Source organism: Ascidiella aspersa, chromosome 6 (assembly GCF_963924565.1).
Source record: "Ascidiella aspersa chromosome 6, kaAscAspe10.2, whole genome shotgun sequence".
Taxonomy (NCBI): domain Eukaryota; kingdom Metazoa; phylum Chordata; class Ascidiacea; order Phlebobranchia; family Ascidiidae; genus Ascidiella; species Ascidiella aspersa.
Genome location: NC_139452.1, coordinates 9,100,780 through 9,124,258, shown reverse-complemented (window position 1 = coordinate 9,124,258; position 23,479 = coordinate 9,100,780). Strand labels below are relative to the sequence as shown.

Genomic DNA, 23,479 nt, shown 5'->3' with positions numbered 1-23,479 from the left:
AAAGCCGGATTATCACTGGCCCGGCCGTGCAATTTGAGCGCGCCGCTGATATCTACATTACACGTCGCCGTAATTGCGCGTCGCGATTTTTTATTTTATTTTCTCAAGCTGGGGTATACATGTAACACCCCAGCACTGCAGTTACAAGAGTCCTTGCAAATGCCGGTAACCCAGTGTAACTTTAATGTGTGTCCCCACATTGCAAGCTCTGCTGTTTGTTTCTGGCATGTGTTTCCTACAGGACGGCCACTCAAACTCAAAGTCTCGAACGCGATACAACATGAAATATTTTACGGATGGCAAAATTTTGACTCATGCAATAATGTATATTGACTGCCTATGTTTATATAACAAGCTGGAATTGGTATGCTTTCGCACAACAGTATTAATATCTTGCTTGTATATATTGCAATGTATAAATACTTGTATATATTGCAATGTATACATACGACTCTTCTACCGTTTTGAGTTACAACCTAAAGCACCAGGAATAATAAAACAGAAACCAATGCAACAGGGATAATAAAACAGAAAAATAAACAAACATTTTAAGTAGATAAATTATTATTCGATATTTTGCAAATGATGTAGGCTTTGTGCCACAGTCACCTAATCTTGTTACTGGTTAGCAAAATAAAAACCGAGTGATTTAATGCCAATAATATACGGTGTTTCAGTAGGCCCGAATCTTCAGATATCTATATGCAGTTTTCAGGGACACACTTTGCCTTATGGAAAATGCAACCCTATTTATTGTAGGCCCATAGCTATTTCCTGGACACGGAAAAAGAATAGGCAGCTTATTTATGTTATATTTGAAATTAAAAAACCCTAAATCAAGTGGCTTACGATCTGAAGCATCTCTTGTAGACAGATGGGTTTTAAGCCTCTATATGTGTCCCTTTAACTACAATTGTAATAAAACACACCTTTCTAATAAACAAATTATACAAGGGCTTTATAATAGTAACTATAAACATACTAGTTTATAATCTCTATAATAAAATATGTTGTTGCGTTTTTATGACATATATTTCGTTAAATATAACGCACGGTTAGAAAAGATGTTTTTCAGCAATTTGTGGAATGTTCTCCAGGGCTTTTGAGTTAATTTACAGAGCGGACTTATTTTTCCAATGTTGTATGTGAGCGACGTCTAGCGGACAGTTTTTTAAATGAGAGAACCAGAAATGTTGTACTTGTTTTTACGGCGTAAATCTTTCAGCCTTTACAGCGATAAAAAAATTGCTTTGCTTTTGTTTGTTTGAAGGTCCGAAATTTATTTTTAAGGTATATGTGGGCTAATATATCTGACAAACACATAACCTAGAATAAGTGCTGATCGTAATTTGCGACAAACGTGAATACTTGGCCTGAAAATAATTTATTTATTTGATTAGCTGAAAATGTTAATTTCATTATTCGCAACACATTTCTTTGAAGCAAAAGCGACTGTAAAAAAATACGTACGAAAAATTCACGCGAACCTGTTATGCCGCTTTCCATTTTTACTTAAATCTTATTACCAAAAATATCAATAAATAATGGTGTGTCGAATAAACCCTAAACACGAAACTAAAACGCTTTTCAAACCCAGGCATTTCTTTAAATTACAAAACGTATAGCACACTGGCAACAGATAGCCTTTCTGCCTAAAAAATTATAATTCTTCTATATGTGTCTATAAACGTCCAGATGTAACAGCACTACATAATTCCACATACAACAAAGCAACTACGGACGTTGAATCGGTGACACGGAGTGCCGGATGACACATACTTGTGTTTCGATGTGGCATGCTCGTCATGTTTACTTAGACCCCGGGCCCTCGAAATAAATCGATGGCGCGACTTTGCCCAAACTCTATTTCCACCACTATAGAACGCGACAAGTGGCCCGGGTGGGTAAGAGTTGCATGTGGAGCACGGTCTCGCGTTGCTTTCCTGTATAAATTTATCTTTTATAGCCTTGTTGCCTTACCGGGGTGCCGTTTCTATAACGCTAAAGGTTAGCCATATATACTTCAAAATTATTTGGAGTCTGTTTTTTGTACAAATCAAGAATGCTTTCCTAAATTGCGAACATTTTCCTAAATTGCGAACATTTGTTTTCTGTGGTTCATATTTGATGAAGGATGCCGTAAACTAAAAACGGTTAGAAACCACAAGTATATGTAGCGCTAAAGGCTGCAAAAAACGCTAAGCTTTTACAACAATAATTCAGTTGTATCACCGCAGATACAACGACATAAGCTCACATTAACATTCTTAAAAAAACAGCAATAGAATTCAAAGTTTAAAAACCTGGGTAACTGAATTGTTATGATACGCGTCAGCGGAACAGTGATCGACAAGCAAGAACCTACTGCCAATGGTTTTGGATTTCATAGAGGTATGGCCTTTTATATAAATGAAACAACATACACTTTGTAAATTTCGCTTGAATGCAGTATATTTGTTAACTCTAAAGTTTGTCTAAGCCATGACGCGAGTTTTTGGCCAAACCAATCCTTGAAGTAATATTGCGCACATATAGCCTCGGCAGATTACACTCTTTGAATAAGAAAGAACAACACAGTGTACGATTAGGAAATAACTGTTTTGTCAATCAAGTGCTGAAAAATCAGGTTACCCTTAATATAATTTATGGATAAAACTGTAAATAATACAAAAATAAACGGTCTCGACATAAACCTATAAATAGCGACCTATACCTGATTGTCGGAACAATTTACCTACATTTAACAAAATGAAAAAAATATTTCGACACTAACTACGACATAAACCTGACCTCGTGTAACTGCCTGAAGGAAATTCCTATCTAAAATGCTATTCAAGCTGATTGGTTCTCGACCAGTGAAATAGCGAAACGATAAGCACCAAAATCGGTCCGCTGCTTGGACAAACCGTTATCCAAATATTGCGATTGCCTGTCTCTATTCCTTTAGGCGTCGTGTCGTAAGCCTAAAAGCGCGATATAATCCGACGGTTGGGTTAAACTCATGAAATGATGCGATCGATTTTTGCTTGATAATCGTGTTTATCGATAATTGAATTTGCTCTATCGATTTTTTATAGATCGCGCGCCCTAGCTCTGTCGCATGAAAGCGCGACCCCCGGCTAACAAAAAGACGGCGACGGAAAATCGCTCAAAAATCGAAATGGACGCGGAAGACAAGAGCGGAACATCGAAATAGGGCCGCGGTGACAACGCTTTGACTGAAATGCGTTTCTAAATCAGTCCTAAAGATTGGATGTTTTCGCCTATGGCCAAATTGCAAAACGTAGAGTTGTTTTATCGCGAAACTTGGATTCTTGAAAGTACTTTGGATTCTTGAAAAGTACAACACCACCAACCAAGTGAAGAATGCATACTATTGTTGTATGTATATGAGTTAGGGGTGGTCCAATGCTTTGTACTTATTGTAAAACTGGTACCCGATGTTTTGGGCGTGAACAACGGCGGTGCGTTCCACAACCAAATGACGTCATTCATGCAGCAAAATAACTAAAGTCTGATTGTGAAAATGAATAAGGAGTTCTTCAAAGCGTTTAAAATGATACCTACTTTTGTATGGGATTTGATAATCTTATTAAGTCTAACTAAAGTATAGTTAAATCAAGAGTGCAAATGTATCATTTTTAGGACCTAAGCCCAAATTGCTTCTGGTGTAAAATCTAAGTTACTTCTGACTGTTAAGAAAAAAATATTTTATAAATCTCCAGCCAACTTTCCTTTGGATATAATTGTATGCCACTTTGTAGGCTACTAAAAGGGACCCTCTGCAGGAAAAATTAAATACATATACAATTAGGCGAGTTGTTTGTACATTTGGAGTTTTGAAATACCTAAGAATACCTTAGCGCAGTGGTCGCCAACCTTTTTAATAAGCGACCCCAGTTTAAATAGAATAAAATCAGAATTTACATTGCGACCCCATTTTTTTCAGATAGGACTAAATTATATATATAATAATGCTGGAACTAAGTAACACGAGCAAATATGTGTAAATTATACACATTTTCAGAGAAATGTGGCTATCTATGTGCACCAAAATGATTTCTTTTGGGTAGTTTGATTTAAACAATAAATTTATATTTAGCACACGAGCATTATGCCAAAAAATAAATTTCTTTCAACACTAAGTGCGATGCTTGCGCCTGCTTAATGTCCACCAGTTTTTGAAAACGCCGATCACTTTGCATAAGCATGACGGCCATGCTCTACTTCCAAGCGATGCACGATGTTTCGCTTTTAATATGACCAGTGCGCTAAATTTTGTTTAACCAAGCCGTGTGGTTGAAAATGGAAAGAGTAATTAACGCACAAAAATGGACAGAGACTGGTAAATTTGTTGCATAAAAGTCCAAAAGTAAATATTTATTTGCTGAAATCTCTGTAACCTAGCAGCTCTTAAGAGCTAAAAAGACCTATTTAATGTTAAAGAAACAAAACCTTATCTTTTCTATGTACTCAGTCACATTTATTGGCGTGACGTAATTGCAAAGAAAACAAAATACATAAATCGTACTAAAACAGTAAAAAATGTGATGAGTTATGACTACCCCAGAAAAAATTTAGGCGACCCCACTTGGGGTCGCGACCCACAGGTTGGAGACCACTGCCTTAGCGTATATTGCTTGACGACGGGTGTCGGTTGCTATCCGATTTTATCGAACATTTATAGGTTATAATGAAGGTGCATAAGTCGATGCATGTCTCTTTGGTTTGCTGAGTTAGGGACTCGCGTTTTATGATTGTATGAAGAGGGCTGTTCGATAATAACGGATTGGAGCCAATAACCAATGTCAAGTAGTATAGTATCGGTATTCACCCGATACTATGATAGTATCGGTGGCGATCCGATACCTATTTGATATAGCGGTTTCAACCATGATTAGCGATTAAAAAAGTAGTAGATTAACGACTGGAGGTAACCAAACGTTTTTACGTTAAAGCAAATTTTGACTTTATAACCTAAACATACTTTTTAACGTTCCGATTTTATCTATTTTGATTGTTTGAGCATATTGTTATGACGTAATTCGCTTCTGGATCAGATCGCCATACTTTCACGCTAACATTTCGGATATGGGTATCGAGACAAAATGTCACACAACGGACATTCTCAATTGTATGTTTTGCGAATGTTTGTCTTATTGCAGTAAACTAAGCAAACAGTCAGCGCCGTGACGTAGGGTTCTTTATTGCGCTTTGAGCAATTATGTACAAGTTATTAAATGTATTTTGATTACTACTCGTTGTGAGGTTGTTTCGGCTCGAATCAGAATCAAATCTTATTGACAAGTTTTGTTACATTTTTTGGATTGAATAACTAAATTATCATGGTTTACTGTTTTACTCTCTGTCACCACCCTACGACAAAGTTTGGATAGTTAAAAAATGTTTTTCAAACAGTTGGAATTAGTTGCAACTGTCACAGTTTGTCACATTTATGCTTATTTGCTAAACTGTCTAAACCTTGACTTGAGATTCTTTAAAGTACCAATCCGCGACCATTTATACAGTTTTTCAGAAAATTTGTAGAATTCAATATCTCGATTTGGAAACAATTTACAGCAATGCGAAGAAAGGCGTTTGCAAAGTTTAACTCACGTAAACTCTCTTTGTAAATCATGAAATGATTCTGCGTCCTTAACGAAGTTCTGCAGTCAGTGACGAGAGCCAATGCCGCATCGGCGGTTTGGTAGCTTTGTTGTTATAGTGGGCTACACTGGCAAACAAAACAACCTGTACTAATGTGGCTGACCACGTTTTATACTTGCAGCATGTAAGTTTAGAATATATTTATTGCAATGCTATTGTAAAGCGTTACTTCACTTTTTTAACAGAAAGCGTTCTATACCAATGTTGCGAAGCCAATATCTTATTATGAAACTTGCCAATCGCACCCGTACACTTAATAATCCTCTCTGCGTAAACGACGTATGTCTCAAGGTGGCTGTAACGCATGTCCGTGTTCTTATTAAATCCGACAAAATTAACTGTTTTTGTATATAGTATCAATCGCAACTTTTGACAACTGCATTGCCTCCAAATCTTTTTCACAAAGTTTAAACGATCGTCTGTTTAGTTAAAACTTGTGGTAGAAAGACAGAAATAACTTAAATGAGGTGTTCGCATTAATGTACGAAGTTAAAACGGGTGCGGACAAAAACTCGTTTTTGTTTGGGTATGACCACGCTGTCTTATATCTGCATTAATTTCCACCTTACATAAATGTGAAAATATGGATAATAATCTGATACTAAAGGTATCTATATTCGACAATCAAAAGGTATCGCATTTCAGCCCTATAGTATTTGTCCGCATCCGCATACTCATATAGTTAATGAAAGCAGAAACAACTGTACACATTTACTGTAAGATAAAAGCAATTTTTGCGATGAAGAACTGCAGCCAACATGTACTGTAAATCGCGATATTTTTACAACATACGGCGCGCTCAAAACTGGACATGAAACTGCTGCCTCATTGCTAGATTACTTTGGCGCGAATACGGCAGACAGGCCGACAAGATCAAATTACCCTATAGCAACTCTCGTCTGGCAATCAAATTTAACCGAGAATTAACGCTAAAATACGCTGATCAGCAGCACCGCTTTTCGGCTCCAAAACAAAAATCCAAGTTAGTCATGCTCGGGTGTGCTGTAGCGGTTCGCCGGCGGAAAAACGGGGGGCCGGGCACATCGGGAACATTGCGCAGGTCGCGAGGCCAATCGGGCCGAAATCGTAACCGGATCGCGCGACACGAAATTCGAACGCGCGCGTTTATATTAAGCAGATGTTTTCGTCGCATTTCCTCAAATCATAAATATTGATGTCGTGATGGCGGACAAGGAACTGATTATTATTATTGCGCCGAGCAGTCGCACAATGCGCCGGGCTGGAGGCTTCGCCCTTCGCGCTAAAGCTGTACACCTTGCCTCTTTTGCTGCTGCCCGCTGCTGCTGACAGGGCGGGCCCTTATTAGAGAGCAATCGAAATGTCGAAATGTATCTCTTTATATTTCCGCCGCTTTGTTTCACGCAGTGGTTCTTTACCTGTGGAAAACTACACCCCAATAAGGGATTTGGCAACTTTTAGGGTTAATTTTGAAAACGAGATAAGATTTATCGTTAGACGGTGAACGGAAAAAATCTGACGTTTCAAATTGATTCAAGTTTTAATGTCACCGCTTTAAACAAAAACGTACAGGGTTAGCGATTATTTCCTTTTAATTTGTGAAAGTGGAACTTCGCTTACATATGAGATTACTTTTTTCTCGCTCTGGTTAACCTGAGTGAAATTATCCACAGAAAGGGCAATACGACTACATTCAAAAGTAATATTGATAATGATACGAGATGCTACCGCTAAAGCAAAAAGTATAGTATCCAGCATTCAAATTGTTGACATTTTTTATTGTTCAGTTCAATGTGAATTGCTCGTTTGTTAAAGTATGTTTATCAAGTAATTCATAGGCGATCATACCTTTTTTTGATTTGTGGGGGAGGTTGCACTTTTATCTTATTTGTAATGAGAATTAAAAGTTGAAGAATCGCTGGTTTAGAGATTTAGAGTTTCAATCTGTCCATATTTAGCGGCATAATTGTTGCGCCAAAAATATAGTAACCCTACTTAACGGCCTGTCGGATATACAAAGCTTTATTAATATAGGAAACAGCAATCAAAACAATATAAACAGGCCACGTCTGAAAAGGGCAGAAACGTAAATTGCAATAGTGTCGAAATGTTTCTCTATCCTTCCATAAACCCGACTGCCCTCAACTTGCTTTCAGTTTCTCGAACCACCACAACGAAGGAAAACTTAGTGTAAGGGCCAACTGTAACTAATTATTGAACAGCCGACAAGATAACAAATAAAACGTGAAAGACGTGGTCCAGAAGTGGAAAAACCATATATTACGTGAGTGAGAAAGATGAGGTGAAAAAAACAAACGGACGACGACGTGCAAACGATAAAATATAGAAACAATAACGCACACACAAACGATTAATATTGATGCAACATGAACTTTCCAAAGAAACATTTGCATCTATTGCGAAAAGTAGCTGTATTTTTATTACGATAACCCTTTCTAAGAAAAGGTTTATTGGTATTTCATGACATCGCGACCTCCAAACCCCCCAGAAACCCCATCTAAATACCTCATACGCCGCGTTTTTTCTGGTCTGGTACCGGGAGTTGTACGTAGCAGACACCGTCGGTCGTTAAATGTGCCTCCAATCACAGGATAAGCAACCAATAAACAGTTGTAACACTTTGTCAGTCAAGCACTTCGACATCCAACAGCCGTGTTCCTTGGCTGAAAGCGCACGCGTGCCACGACCCACAATGTCGCACTGGTTTCGGGTTCTTATGCCTTATTCATATTCCAAACATGCAAACGACAGATAACAATCTTTTTCGATGGTCGCACTGCAAACGCTGTCAGCATGTTGCGACTCCAATTTGTTTTTAGTTGCCCTTCTCTTAAAAATGAATTCACCTTGTAAAATGTCTTGATGATTTCCCGACCATAGATCTATTCCTGAGCAGCGAGGCGCAAAAAACTTCCGCTGTAAACACGAACCGGTTTCTTCTGCGACGTCACAACGACATTACGTCCTAGACGTTTTTTCCACAAAATGTAAATTTGTTAAGTAAAGTAATGATAAATGCAGACATTGGCAAATAGGTATTTTGAGTTTGTTGAAATGAGCCTAGAATTTAAATTATAGTGTTTTTTCCCCAAATTAGATAAACATAACTAAACCGTATTTTCAACGAGAGACGTAGCCCGCAAAGAGAGAGCGTCTTACCCTGTATTTTCTGAGAGCGTGGTACCCTACAAGTATTTGACTATATATACGTTTAAACTTAACCTCAAAATATGTTATTTTAATTTTAATTCATCAAATTCAAGTTGCTTTATCGCTTGGAAATCAGAAGCTAGAAACACAATATGCTAAGAGTTATTAGCATATGTACCAACAACATGCCTTCGTTTATAAATACGCCTGTTTTACATAATTTTGTAGTCGAATAGTGTTCGTTTGCTGTTTTATGATGAACGAACCTGTGCAAAAACAACAAAATGCACAGCAACGCAAGATATTTTAAAGCAATTTTAAGTTTTGTGAGGGGTCTACAGTGGGAAAATATTTGTAAACAACAGGTGACTTTTTGATTAATATTTTCGTTGCAGATTTGCGGAGTAGGAGTTGGACTCGGGATTCGGGACTTGGCGGAGTCGGTTAATTTTACTGAAGTTGCACTCGAGACTCGAGTAAGACTGCAAAAGAATGTCCGAGACCCGAGTTCAACATGCGCATGCGCCGTACCGAAAGGCCACAAACTGTAAATTGTAAATTGTCAGGTGGAATAGCATATGGTGGAATATTTTTCCATTAAGTTGTGGGTGGAATAATAAAATGACACCTTATAAATGGATTGCTGTAGATTCACCCTATCTTTGCAAATCGGTGAAATATCAACTGTATAGAGTCGGAATCTAAGTCGAGACTCAGGATCATTTTTAACCGACTTCGCAGACCTGATGTTCTGTGATTTAAAGTGGAGATTATACAAAGAAAAGCAGGACCCAGCTGGTTACAGTCAGAACAAAACGACCAGGTTTCAAATCATAATTCAATAAATATAAACAAGACAAGCCAGGTTTACCCCCGTCACATCTTTAAATTCAACTCGCCAGCTTTGTTAAGCTATAATTCAATATCTGAACTTTGCTTTTTTGATAACCGACCTGAATTCTCGATAGGTCAACAATTACAATCAAGCCAAACGCGAGCGCTCATGTACCCTTACCGTTGTTACACCTTGTGGAGTTATATTGATTTTGTATTAAACACTAGATGGGCGTCAGAGCTAATACGATAAATCCGACAGGAATTGGACTTTGGCAGGAGCGTTCAAAAATCTGTGAAAATTCTTAAGATCGTTGAGCGCCCAATCGTGAACATTTTAGTAAATTATAAAAGTCTTTATTCTGAAAGCAGCTATATGTTGTGTTATTCAATCAAGAGTGTTAAGTTAATAAAAGAGCAAAACACTTATGTTACTCGAAGACCGTTGTCGTAAGCTTTTCAAGATGGTTGTTATAACAAACAACATTAGCGTGAGCCTGCGTTTAGCCAAAACTAGGCCTACAAAGCAACCGTGTCTAAGACGGAATTGTAATACCATAATATTAAAACCAACAACTGAGTAAAGCCCAATACGCAGTAAAATCAACGACAGTATAAGACCTAAACTCATCGGATTAAGACCAAAATGGCCTAAACAACAGTGACAAAGGGAAAAGGTAACAATATAGGAGGAAGAGGGTGTAAGACGATTACCGGTCTGACTTCAACCATTGGAGCGCCATAATGTGAACTGCGCATTAGGATGCCCCGTTTAGACAACATAATGTTTCCCTGTTAGGAGTCAGGAGACTGTACTTAAAATTTAGGTTAAGGATGAAATTATCAGAGAAGGTGCATTTAGGGATGGGGTTTTAAATTATGTAAAAGGGTTCTTTGGCCCTTATTCTGGCCGACGGGCCTAGGTGTTATTCCGATTTGAACCGAGTTCCGAGTATTATTTATTCGTCTTATTTTATTCTTTTTTCGAAATGTGTTTTGTTCCGACCTTCTTAGCATAGTTTATTAGAAATCTATTGTCGCAACAACTCTTTAGCACAAAAGCTACCTGTATGATTTAAACAGTAGTTAAATCTGCCAAATTTAAAGAAAGCTGTTGTTGAAAAAACTAATAGGCTAAATATTTAACCCAAATTGTTAAGCGTTTTGGATAAAATGTTTCCTGAAAGCTGTTTTTGCATTCTTAGTTAAAGTTGAGTGCATACCCTTGCCTGCTGAAATATAAAATAAAACTTAAAATGCTAATCGCTCCAAAAAGATTATTATCGACAAAAAGATTCCGACGTCACTTCGAAAATAAGTCAAAATAATCTACATGATTTTTCAGGAACTTTTATTTTAACATTACGCCTGGAATGAACCTCGCAGACATAACGTCACTAAATTGCGAAATGATGTGATGTGACTAAGGTTAACCAGAATATAAACCTGGTAGGCCCAATGCCCAGTTGAAGACCTTCGGTTTAAAAGAAGATATGACTCAATGTCCGTACAATAAAGTTTAAGGCCGAACGTGATACTTTTATTTAATTAACAGTGGCAAAGAGTTGCGAAGGCCAATGACCCAAAGCTGTAGTGTATGGCACCTATAGAACACCGCGTAAATGATTTGCTCAATACGTAATTAATGGACCGTTGATCATTAACTAAACTATGTTTCCGAGTTTCTACGGGGAACACACAATAAGACCTAAAAAGCGATAATAACTAAAGCAGATCTATAAAACCATAGCAATAAAACGAACGACATAACAAAGCCAAATACGCAGTAATATCCGCTACAGGATAAGAACTTAATTGTCTGAATAAGACATATCTGTTGGAATGAGTCCTAAATTCATCGGAATAAGGCCTAAAACAGTAGGAAGAGAGTATTGGACGATTGGCATCGGCCGTTATGCTGTTGACGCTTGGGCGCCCTAGTTTGACCAGCGCCGTTACGACGGCTGTTTGGGGTTATTGGTGTGTAATGGATGGGGCTAGGAAATGGGTTGGGGTTGAATGTATTAGGGTAGTCAGTGATGTACTTAGGGGTGGGGTTTTAGGTTATCTAAAATGTTGTATAAACCTGATTTCGGCCCTTTAAGTCGTATTCCGACGGTTTAGGTCCTAATCCGATTTTTTGTATTACGACTATTAGATATTAGTGCTATTTTAGTCTTATTATGAAGTGTGTTTTATTCCGAAGTAATGGCTGAAAAAACAAACAAATTAGATAATCGAATTTCACGCTTTTTTATAAATAAAGTAAGTTAAAACGAAGTTGCTATAAGTGTGGGCATGGCTCTCATGGCCCACTTCTAAATCTAATCATGTCTGGGTCTCATAACTTTACTTCCTGCAAATATCGGGTATTAGTGAATTTTAATATGACTTCGATCTAACTGAATCGTAATGAGATTAGCTAGAGTTTTTACTTTTAGTATAAGACGAATGTAGAAAGGAACAAAATACAGCAAAATTGAACACAATTTTTTATTGATATTTTATTATTGATTAAAGATGATCAGGGTAAACGAACTGCACTGAATTAAGATGCACGACTTCGACCACTAACTTTTCTTTAATCAAATAATTACATCGAGTGTAATTATATATGTTTATTGTTGGAAGGGATTGATTTTATATGCCAATGCTCGGCCCTTGACGATGCTACCAGCATTCATTTTTGGTATTTCCATGTTAATTAGAACTTGTATAGCACCGTCAGGGGTTTTATTCGGTCCCATGCGACGTAAGATCTCATGGTCAAGCTCTCCAACCTGTAACAAAAGCAAAGAAACTAATTTTAAACTGACATGTATGGTGCCATAGAGCATAGGTGATCAACGTTTGAATAGGATATTCAGGCCTACCGGAAGTGGTAACTGGGTATTTCCCTTTATTTATTTTTTGTTTATTCGGTATTACGAAAAAAATGGAATGCAAACGCCAAAACTTGTTAGAATGAACGAATAAGTTAAAACACGTTTTTAATAAGGTATTTCTTCATGATTGGTTCATGAATAAAACAGCCGATTTGTTTCATTAATTCTCATAAATGGCTGTTTATCTAATTATAAATAGGGTAATCAGGAGGCATCATAGAAAGTCAAATTTGTTCTTTATCGCCTTTTACTCGCGCTTGTGTTCCACTTTGTGTGTTTTAATTGCATTCATTTCTACCACGACCTGATGAAGCACTGTTGTGCAAAAGCTTGTCGAGAATCAAAACAATTTGTCTTTATTTGGTGTCACTTGATTACCCATTGGATTATCAAATATCCAAAAACGAAATAACAACCGTATTAATATTTTCAGCACGAAATATTGGTTCTAATACATCGCCGATCCCTTCGACTTTTGAAATATCTTCATCTAGGCTAGGCCCGGATATTGGTTCGGACATTGTATCCCCCATTTTATGGAACTTCACTTGGAAATACGCCGTGTTTACTCAAAAATAAGGCAAGTTGCTGCTACCTAAAAGTAAACAAGTATTGCAAAACAACCATAATATTATTGTTGGCATTTTGTTTAGGAAAACTTCAATCAGCCAATTCTTACAAATACAAATACATTAAAACCGTGCAATTCGCTAGAGATTATACATTTCGACTTAACATACTTAACGAGTATACAGGAGTATTCCACATATTCTTATCATAACATAAACGGGAAAGAAGCAACATCATGTGCAAAAACTTTTAAAAAACTTTTTATCTCCTTTAAACACAACCCAAGTGTATCTGTTACTTCAGTGTTTAGTTTAGAATCGTAAAAATATGATTATGTGTCAAAGTTCCCTCTACTCAAAGGCTTCAGAAAAATTACAATTACAAAACTGTATTATTTTTTCTTTTAGCAATTACTACCACCTTATAATAACAGTTTACAATTACAAATACAATATTTTGTTCTTGGGCATGCACCAAAGACTAACTACAACTAAATGTCACAATTGTTTTTTCATAATTTTTTTACACAACAACAATATATCTCGAAATCGATTTTTCTGAAATTGTATTAGCAAAATTAGCCGAGATGAAAGGAAAATACCTTCACATAAAACAGTTTTAATATCACAAGATTATGACAACAAGCACTTTAAAATTACTCAAATTCAATACAACCGAATTTAATTACAACTTTAATCGACTCGTTAAAAATAAATTAATCTGTTCCATGAAAATCTTGCGAAAGAGTGTAAATTGAAATGTAATGAAAATAAAATTGTAATCTTATTACAAATTTAATTACAATTGCAATAGCATAAACTCTGAGAATAATCATTGTGATAGCCTAAAGTCCTACATCTCCTTCCTTATGTGACTGTGCCTGGTTTGCTTCTGCGTTAACAATGTACAGAAAAAAGATTCCGTCGCGCGAAACTCAAGTTTTCCCTTCGCGGTTTGGTTTAATATTTACCAAACTTTGGAGTCGTGCAAAATCTAATGGGAATCCCGCAAATTAAAAGAGGTGTGTGCTTCGCCGTTGCCCATAAAGCGACGGTAGACAGTTACGAACTCCAATTGGAGATTGCAAAACGTAAATTTTGGTCATTTAAATTAAAACATTACAAATATAGTTACTGTATTATTTTTTCTTTTAGCAATCACTCCCACCTTAGAATAACAGTTTACAATTACAAATACAATATTTTGTTCTTGGGCATGCACCAAATACTAATTACAACTAAATGTCACAATTGTTTTTTCATAATTTTTTTACACAACAACAATATATCTCGAAATCGATTTTTCTGAAATTGTATAAGCAAAATTAGCCGAGATGAAAGGAAAATACCTTCACATAAAACAGTTTTAATATAACAAGATTATGACAACAAGCACTTTAAAATTACTCAAATTCAATACAACCGAATTTAATTACAACTTTAATCGACTCGTTAATAAATAAAACATCACGCTCATAACTAAATTGCCAAGTTATTTTTTTAAGATTTTTAGAATTTTTGCCTAAGTCATTTCTTGTTGGCATCCTAATCCATAGGAAAAGTGCCTAAGTCATTTTTTTGCACAAGGAAGTGGGAAATGACCTAAAAATGACCCAAGCACTTTTTCTGTGGATGGTGATGGTAACAAGGAGTAACTGAATCAAAAACTTTAAAAATCAATAAAAACGACTTAGGCAATTTGGTTATGAGCGTGACGAAAATCTGTTGCATGAATATCTTGCGAAAGAGTGTAAATTGAAATGTAATGAAATAAAAGTGTAATCTTATTACAAATTTAAATTACAATTGCAATAGCATAAACTCTAAAGGTTCCATTAAAATTATGTATAGCTCAACTACTATTTTTTTTAAATTCAGCCAAACATCAGAATATTCATTGTCATAACTTACAGTCCTACATCTCCTCCCTTAAGAGACTGTGCTTGCATGGTTTGCTTCTGCGTTAACAGTGTACAGGAAAAAGATTCCGCCACGCGAAACTCAAGTTTCACCTTCGCGGCTTGGTTTAATATTTACCAAAGTTTGGAGTCGTTCAAAGTATATAGGGAATCCCGTAAATTAAAAGAGGTGTGTGCTTCGCCGTTGCCCATAAAGCGACGGTAGACAGGTACGAACTCCAATTGGAGATTGCAAAACGTAAATTTTGGTCATTTAAATTAAAACATCAAAAGATTTGAAATAACTGATTTAATATTAAATCGACTCCACCATACGTCTCCCAAAAAACTGCTCAACGATTCTTTGGTGATCAGTGAAGTTGTTTAAATCCCACCTGATCTTGTATATTACGTGCCAATCCTAAGTTTAAATTCTGTGCATCAAATTACATGCAATAAATGCAACTTAATAAACAAAAATAAAAAATTAAGTTTTATTGGCACTTTCTGGCGCTTCATAAATATATGCACATTTTTTTATTTTTTTATTTATTAGTTGACTTAAACTAGAGGCTAAGAGTAAAACGGTAGCCATACCTGTGTGAGAGAATTAAAACTTTGGGTTATGACATGTATTATGCGATAAACGTATGCTTGGTAATTTTGATTTTCGAATGTGAAAGCCTCCAGAACTTAATCTGTGAAGCTTTTGAGCTGGGGCGACATCTGGCGGTTGTTTTATTGAAGCAAAGGCCGGCACTTTGTCAAAAAGTTTGGTGATACCTGGGATAAACAATAAACTATACATTCAGCACCAAAGTCAACACATGCGCGAAAACACAACCTTAACAATACCACTAAAGTGTTTTTTTATTGATTTTAACTTGAAATGATGTCGATAAATTTTAGCGTGCGAATTTAACCAAAACTTAGCCTATATTCCAAGTCAAAAAAACAACACCAACTGGTGATGATAGTTTTATAGTTTTAGCAGCGTTAAAAAAGAAGTGGTTTTCGTTTACGCGTCAGAAACTAAAGTTTCTTGTTAACGCTTTTGGTAATTTATTTACCAGTTTCGAAGGGTTATCATCAGTTAAATAGGTTTTCATTTAAACGAAAAGAGAGCATTCGTTAACTAAAAACTGACAATGGTCACCAGATCCGATGCAGTTAGTGTTATACTTTAAATTCTATGGGTAAATTTGGTTTAAAACGAGTTTATTACCCTCTTTGGAAACTTCACTTGAGTAAGAGAAAAGTAATTTTCGAGTTTTACCATAAATTCCGTGCTGCGTTAACATTGCTTTTAAACGAGAAATATTAGTATGGCAACATCAAACGCACGAACCTCTGTCAAACTGCTTTGATATTTTACGGAAAACGTTCGAAAATAGATTGTTAAGCCCGTAATTGATGACGCGCATCCTTCGCGTTGCCTCAAGCAAAGTTATGAAAGCTGGCGATTTTAAATTGTACTTCCGCAAAACGCTATTTTAAGTATTTAAGTTGACCCTTCGTTTATTTGGACTCATTGCTTTGTTTTAGGCTGGATTTTAAAGCACATCCACCAAATACTTGAAGCAAAAGAAGTCAACGAACGACTGTTTGGGTGTAACTTATCTTTCTTCACAGGTTCGCACAAAATCGTCCAAGTTTAAAGCAACATTTATGTTATTTAAGATGCAAATAAGCCTATAGCAAATATAAACATAAAAAATGCGCCAGCAGCTTAACTGTGTCGTCACAAACCCTCAGGCGGTACATCGAAAAAAAGATTGTTATTGCCATGGCAATCAAATTTGAAAATCTTTGGGTTGATCTGAGAAGTAATGTTAGCAACCATATTTACATTCGAATATAATCGTGTAATTTAAAAAATGAGTTTTTGCAAATTTTTGCAGAATTTGGTGAACATTTCAATTGAAAACGAAGACGACCAATGTAAATATACTTGTGTTTCTCAAACCTCCAGAATTAACCCTTTTAGAAAAGATGTTGCTTTGCTAATTTTCTACAATGAGCTTAAATAATGAGACAAAATTGTTGCAACAAGTTGTCCTACTGTAAAGGTATAAATAAACATCGATATTCATTTTTGTTGATGGCATTTATCACACTTTAATCAAGGCTTACATGAATTAAATGACTTAAAGGCACAAACAAAAGGAATACAAAAATATTATCCTACAATCCGCAATGAGATCTTTTGCATTTTTGAAATTCTTTTTAGAAATGACATTTTAAAGCATGGCTAACACAATTTCTAGCACAATAAAACGATATTTGAATTAACATATTCGTATGTGCGGTTTCTAATTTCAATTACTCCAAAATTTTGTTTCACAACGACACATGTGGTGTTATAGCCTTGGGCACAGAAGTTGTGACGCGTTTGACCCAAAATACGTCATCACGCAACAAAAACGTCAACTTACAGCGCCTTGGGCGTCATCAGTCGTTCAGTGTATTGTATACAGAATGCACTGGAATTAGAAACCGCTGGCTATAAAAGCCGGGACGAATCTGGACAACTTTATCATTCAGCAAGATTCAAATTCAAGATTGCCAAGTTATTCGTCAAGAAAATTTCAGGTGAGTTTAAAAAAAAGAAAAGTATAGTTGTTCTTATTAAAATAACATCAAAACTTTGTTGAAATTTTCGCAAAAATACATCTCCTCCCTTATGTGACTGTCCTTGGTTTCCTTCTGCGTTAACCGTGTACAGGAAAAAGATTCCGCCACGCGAAACTCAAGTTTCACCTACGCGGTTTGGTTTAATTTTTACCAAATTCTGGAGGCGTGCAAAATCTATAGGGAATCCCGTAAATTAGAAGAGGCGTGTGTTTCGCCGTTGCCCATAAAGCAACGGTAGACATGTAAGAACTCCAATTGGAGATTGCAAAACGTAAATTTTAGTCATTTAAATTAAAACATTCAAAAGATTGAAATAACTGATTTAATATTAAATCGGCTCTACCACACATCTTCCAAAATACTGCACAACCAAATTTTCACAAAAATGCCAGCCGTTTCAATACAAGTTTTTTAAAATTATGTGACAATGCAATGCTGCCTAAAACTATAGCAATGTTTGTGATATATAATTTTTTTTATTTTGAAGTTTTCTTTTTATACAAATTATACTTACTACACAAAAATGTATACTATCTGTGTTTTTTTCAGTATCATCGAGATTTATCATGAAGTCAACTATATTCGCTGTAGCGCTTTGGTGCGTCGTCGTAAGCGGTAAGCAACGATCCAATTGTGTTTTTATTACAAAATAAAATTCAAGCCAAAAATTAAAGCATACTGTATTTTAAAAACTACTGAATACAAATTCTATTTTGATACAGCAATGCCGCCATTTGGCAGCCAGGATGGGTTTGGCGGTTGGCCGTCAAGGGTCTTTAGACGCAGAGGACCCCCAAACATGGGGAATTCCCCGATGGTCGACGGGGGACGGGGTCACGAGTGCGCCTGGAAATGCGTCTCCCCCACGAAATGCCCGAGCAAAGAGGAAATCAAGAAGGAAATTAAGGAATCGAGGAAGGAATGTCACGAATGCATTAACGCCACTTGCGGTAAGATTTACCCGTGTGTTTTGCTACACTTGAATGTTTGTTATAGTTTTGCTTAGTAAGTGACAGTAAGTCGATCAGGAAAACTAGCAAAATACATTTCTGCAAGTTTTGATATTTTTGAAATGTTACTCATAACATTTATTAGGGTTAAACACATAAAACAAAGGGCTGTAAACTAAAAAAAATAGCCAAGCAAAAAACCTTAGCAGTTGGCAATTTTAAATAAATTTCCAAGTCCATCCGATTTTGTAAAACTATTTAAACCAATTGACAAGTTTATAAACCAAACAATAGGACCGTCCGAATTTCTTGTTTTTTTAACAATTTTTTTTGTTTTTAACCACCGTGTTTTAACCATTATTTTAATTAGCAACGAAAATCTATTGAAAGTGCAATGGCATGAAAACAATTATAAATGAGTGATATTTGTTCCAGGTCCGTTCGAGCGCTGGAACCGAACCGACATCGAATGTGTGAGAGACGCCTTCTCCGATTGTTCCTCTTGTCCCGGCATCCCGTTGAAGAACAGAGACAGGATTATAAACTGCACATCCTGCTTAAAGCAATGCAGAAGACCAGGTGTGTATGTTGCTCGTTTATCTTTGGCGAACGTATTAATCACCATGAGCAAGAAAAGCAGTCGACGAAATTCTACTCAATTTACTGTTTCTATTTATTTTTGATCAAACGATCAAATAAATTTATCAAAATCAAAAAAAAAAGATTCGCGATTCTCAAGCAAAAAATAAATGTGTTGATTTTTTATTAAAATATTTGTTCAGGGACAGAAAGACCTCTAAAAAGACAATTTCCTCGACAGAATGGACTTCCATTTGGCGTTGAAGGAAACAGGCCTTTTGGAGGTAAGAATATTTTTTAATGTTTTATTTTGTGCTCTTTTTACTTTATAAAAATGTTGTCATAAACCTTAAGTATATAAAAATATGCTTTGTCATAAGATACCAAAAAACAATATTTATAGGCTTTATTTGTGACATAAATTTCCAGTATTTAAGGCATTGTCGCATGCAACAAGTTGTAAATACTTTGACGTATCATTTCTTAAACGCAGAAACCATTTTTTGCAACATAGGTCGACCAAATTCAGGTTTAGCAAAGAGACGTGAATGTCGTCAGACCTGCGTCACACTCAAATATTGCAAGAGCTTGGAGAAAATGAGGCGAGGAATGCAAGCTGCCAGGAACGATTGCAGGGAATGCGTCAAGGAAGAATGCGGTGAGAATCCACTCTAGACTCTATAGACTCGAGAGCTTGGTTTAGGCTAATCATCAAGTACCAATATAAATATTTTACAATTAACTGCATTTTCCCAACCATGGAAACAAACTAAGTTTCCAAACTATAGTTTCAATAAGCAAAAAAATTACTAGGGAAGTACATCATATTAAGACAAGCATTACGGTTTAGGTAATTGAAATCGTGATGACCAAAACCTTTAAGCCGGAAAGCTAATCCTTACAGTTTGCTCACAAGCGCTATAGTCTAACCTTGTTTCTCAATATTGATAAATTCTTGGACATATTCTAACATTTAAGTCAAACTATTTTAACCACAGAAAACAGCGAAGATGCTGGTTGCATTGCTGAAGCAAGAGAAGAGTGTACCGAATGCCCTCCCATTAGCTACCAAGATCAAATGGACATGAAGAAGTGCAAGCATTGCATGAAACAATGTCTTCCAAAACAAGGTTAGTTAACAGCAACGTTCAACAATTTAGAAAATAAAAAATTACATATCATTTCGCGAGTACCATACTATTAATAGCTTTACATTTAGAAAAACCTAATCGACGAGGCCCTATGTCCGGTGGAAATGGTTTCTTTTCTGGAGGCCGTGGCCCCTTCTCTGGTGAAAATGGTCCCTTCTCTGATGGACGTGGCCCCTTCTCTGGTGGAAATGGTCCCTTCTCTGGTGGACGTGGCCCCTTTTCTGGAGGACGTGGCCCCTTCTCTGGTGGAAATGGTCCCTTCTCTGGTGGAAATGGTCCCTTTTCTGGTGGAAATGGCCCCTTCTCTGGAGGACGTGGCCCTTTCTCTGGTGGTAATGGTCCCTTCTCTGGTGGAAATGGTCCCATTTCTGGTGAACGTAGCCCCTTCTCTGGAGGACGTGGCCCCTTCTCTGGTGGAAATGGTCCCTTCTCTGGAGGACGTGGCCCTTTCTCTGGTGGAAATGGTCCCTTCTCTGGTGGACGTGGCCCCTTTTCTGGTGGAAATGGCCCCTTCTCTGGTGGTCGTGGCCCTATGTCCGGTGGAAATGGTCCCTTTTCTGGAGGACGTGGCCCTTTCTCTGGTGGAAATGGTCCCTTCCCTGGAAGAGGTGGCTCTATTTCCGGAGGAATTGGACAATTTTCTGGTGGAAATGGTTCCTTCTCTGAAGAACGTGGCCATATGCCCGGTGGTATGAGTAAATTTCTGGGTGGAATGCTTTCACATTTCGGAAGAGGTTATCCGCGACGTCGTATGCGACACCAATTCATCATGCATCTTCTGAGGGTTATTTCTTGCAGCCGCGATGATGAAAACTGCGACAGCTGTCCGAGTCCCAAGGAACAGAGGACGAGGGTCATGAACGCAACGTTGGGATGCAGAAAATGCGTAAACGATGCATGCGGTAAGTGACGTGTATTCACCATTTTGCTTTTAAAACTTTCAAAGGTCAAATTTATATTAATAACTTCGAAACAGATTAGTGTGGCAACACATTACAGACACATTAATTATCATGATGAAAACAATAATGTTTTCAGTTTTTTAACTTAAGTTACTTTTATTATAGGCGATATTGAGAGCGATGACACAACGGATAAGGAGGAATGCATCAGGAAAGCGAGAATCGATTGTCTTCAGTGTCCTCCACTCACCGAAAGCGAACAAATGAATAAGAAAAAATGCTTCAAGTGCATTATGAGATGCTCGCCCTTCGGACATCGTAAGTAACCGTGACATTACATATTTTCCTATTAATAAAACGTTGTTCTTACATTGGAGAGTAGTCGACGGCGATCAACCTTCAACATAAAACCTGAAGAATTCGCCATATTCTTTGCTTAATTTATAGTCTGTAAACTCAAACTATGATTTTAAACAACAATAAGTAATTACTGAGGTTGACTAAAAACCTACTGGGCACTGAAAGGGATCGGAAGTAGATTTAGCTTTGATTTAACGCGTTTAAGCACAAATCTTTGGCTTAACCGCAAAAACATTTTGACTTAAGCAAACTGCGAAATGTCTCAAGCACATTAATATTTGATCTGAAATTTGGACCTCGATCATCTGATTTGTAACACACAAACATGTTGTTTTACAGCTGGTGGTCCTGGTCACAGTCGTGGTCCCCATGGTCCTGGTTCTGAGGGCACTTTTGATATGATGTTCTTCAGTCAGGGACCTGCCAGTAATTTTGGTGCGATGGGCGGCCCGTTTGACAATGTCGGTCAAACTGATAATACAGCCTACCAGCAAAATAGACCGATGCCGAGAAATATTTTCGGTTGAAAAATAACGATACCAGATGAATATCATCTTTTTTATTTTATTGCTAAGTTCCAACAAAATTTTCCCCTAATAAACTTGTAAACTGTTGGAAAATTGTCTGTTGGATTTCATCAAGTAATTGTATGTTTAAATGTTAAATTTTACATAAAATTTACGTGGTTGTTTTTTTGTTTAAATATTTGACAGCGTTGCTTGCATGTTGTGTAAGTTACAAATTTAAAATATTGTGTTTGTATTTAAAACACTAATCACAGAAGCTAGCCATATTTATTTCCGCTTTTGCTGTGTTGAATAAAAAAGAGAACTTAATAAATTGTTACTAAATTCAGTTGGATGGAATTTGTTTTGTTTTAGCAAACGCTATAAACGTTAGTTGCGCTTCAAAAAAGTGTAAAAAATGAAAATAGATCTAGTCATTTATAAGAACCCCTAATTAATATTTTGTCAACAACGCTATTTTGTTTCAAAAAAAAAAAAAAAATAGACTATGGCCAAACCTTTACGATATTCGGCCTAATACAGAAAAAAATATACTGTGGCACACTACGGCGTATGGGAATTTGGAAGAGTAAAGTGGAAGCCATATATGCTTTGGATATAAGATATCAAAAGTTTGAAAAATCAACATCGCTTTGTTTGTGATAGGAACTTGCAAACATGTGATGATAAGTATATTAGTAGTCATTGTAGCGTGATTTTTTAACCAATGCATACCAAACTCCCCTAAAATTGCAGTATTCCTAAAAGCGCATAATGGGACTATAAACTTGTCCAGATTGAGAAATTCTGTTTTACGATGGATCATTGACGTTAAAATCAGATAGACTCTCGCAAAAATGCCGAAACTGGTCTAATATCAGTGTCGAAATAAAACCAAACTCATAACAAGACTGAAACGAAATAATGCCTAATTCGGACGAAGAACAAATGCCGTCAGAATAAGAACTGAACAACATTTTACCTTTCCACAAAATCTTAGCCCTCATACTTTATTACTAACTTTTCAAATTACCCTATCATTCATTCAACTTCTTACCTCAACCATAACCCTCCTCCGTTAACCGCACTGTGCCCTAACTGCAGCGTCCAAACGTTGATGCGGAACGATTGCGCCCAAACAACCGTCTTTCTAGTGTTTTCCATGGCCTTTGTTGACGTATTTCGACGGGTTTGTGTTGTTTAGAGATGGACGCGTTTATATAGTGCATTTAAAGTTAAACTGAAATGCCATTAATGTTAATAGTAATGGTATTAAGGATGTCTTATTATACCTGATATAGGCCGATACCCGATGTCCAGTAATAGTAACGATACTTGTTCGATATTAGGGTGGTATTGGTGCCAATCCGATATTAAAATATCATAAGTATTTC

General features: G+C 36.6%; 1 protein-coding gene across 1 annotated transcript; it reads left to right on the top strand.

Annotated features, from left to right (window-relative positions):
* Positions 1 to 18,361: 18,361 nt before the first annotated feature.
* LOC146139553 (uncharacterized) lies at positions 18,362 to 22,106 on the top strand. The gene is made up of 9 exons (XM_083392486.1): positions 18,362 to 18,587; positions 19,023 to 19,166; positions 19,370 to 19,450; positions 19,681 to 19,829; positions 20,155 to 20,296; positions 20,386 to 20,925; positions 21,052 to 21,219; positions 21,385 to 21,537; positions 21,919 to 22,106. The coding sequence occupies exons 1-9, from the start codon at positions 18,362 to 18,364 to the stop codon at positions 22,104 to 22,106; spliced, it is 1,791 nt and encodes a 596-aa protein (XP_083248612.1).
* Positions 22,107 to 23,479: the final 1,373 nt, after the last annotated feature.

Bases quoted from the DNA above. Each gene is read 5' to 3' on its own strand.
- LOC146139553 (XM_083392486.1), top strand. From the start codon at position 18,362: ATGCCGCCATTTGGCAGCCAGGATGGGTTTGGCGGTTGGCCGTCAAGG. The intron at 18,588-19,022 runs GTAAGATTTACC...TATTTGTTCCAG, and splicing joins ATGCATTAACGCCACTTGCG to GTCCGTTCGAGCGCTGGAAC. The intron at 19,167-19,369 runs GTGTGTATGTTG...ATATTTGTTCAG, and splicing joins AAAGCAATGCAGAAGACCAG to GGACAGAAAGACCTCTAAAA.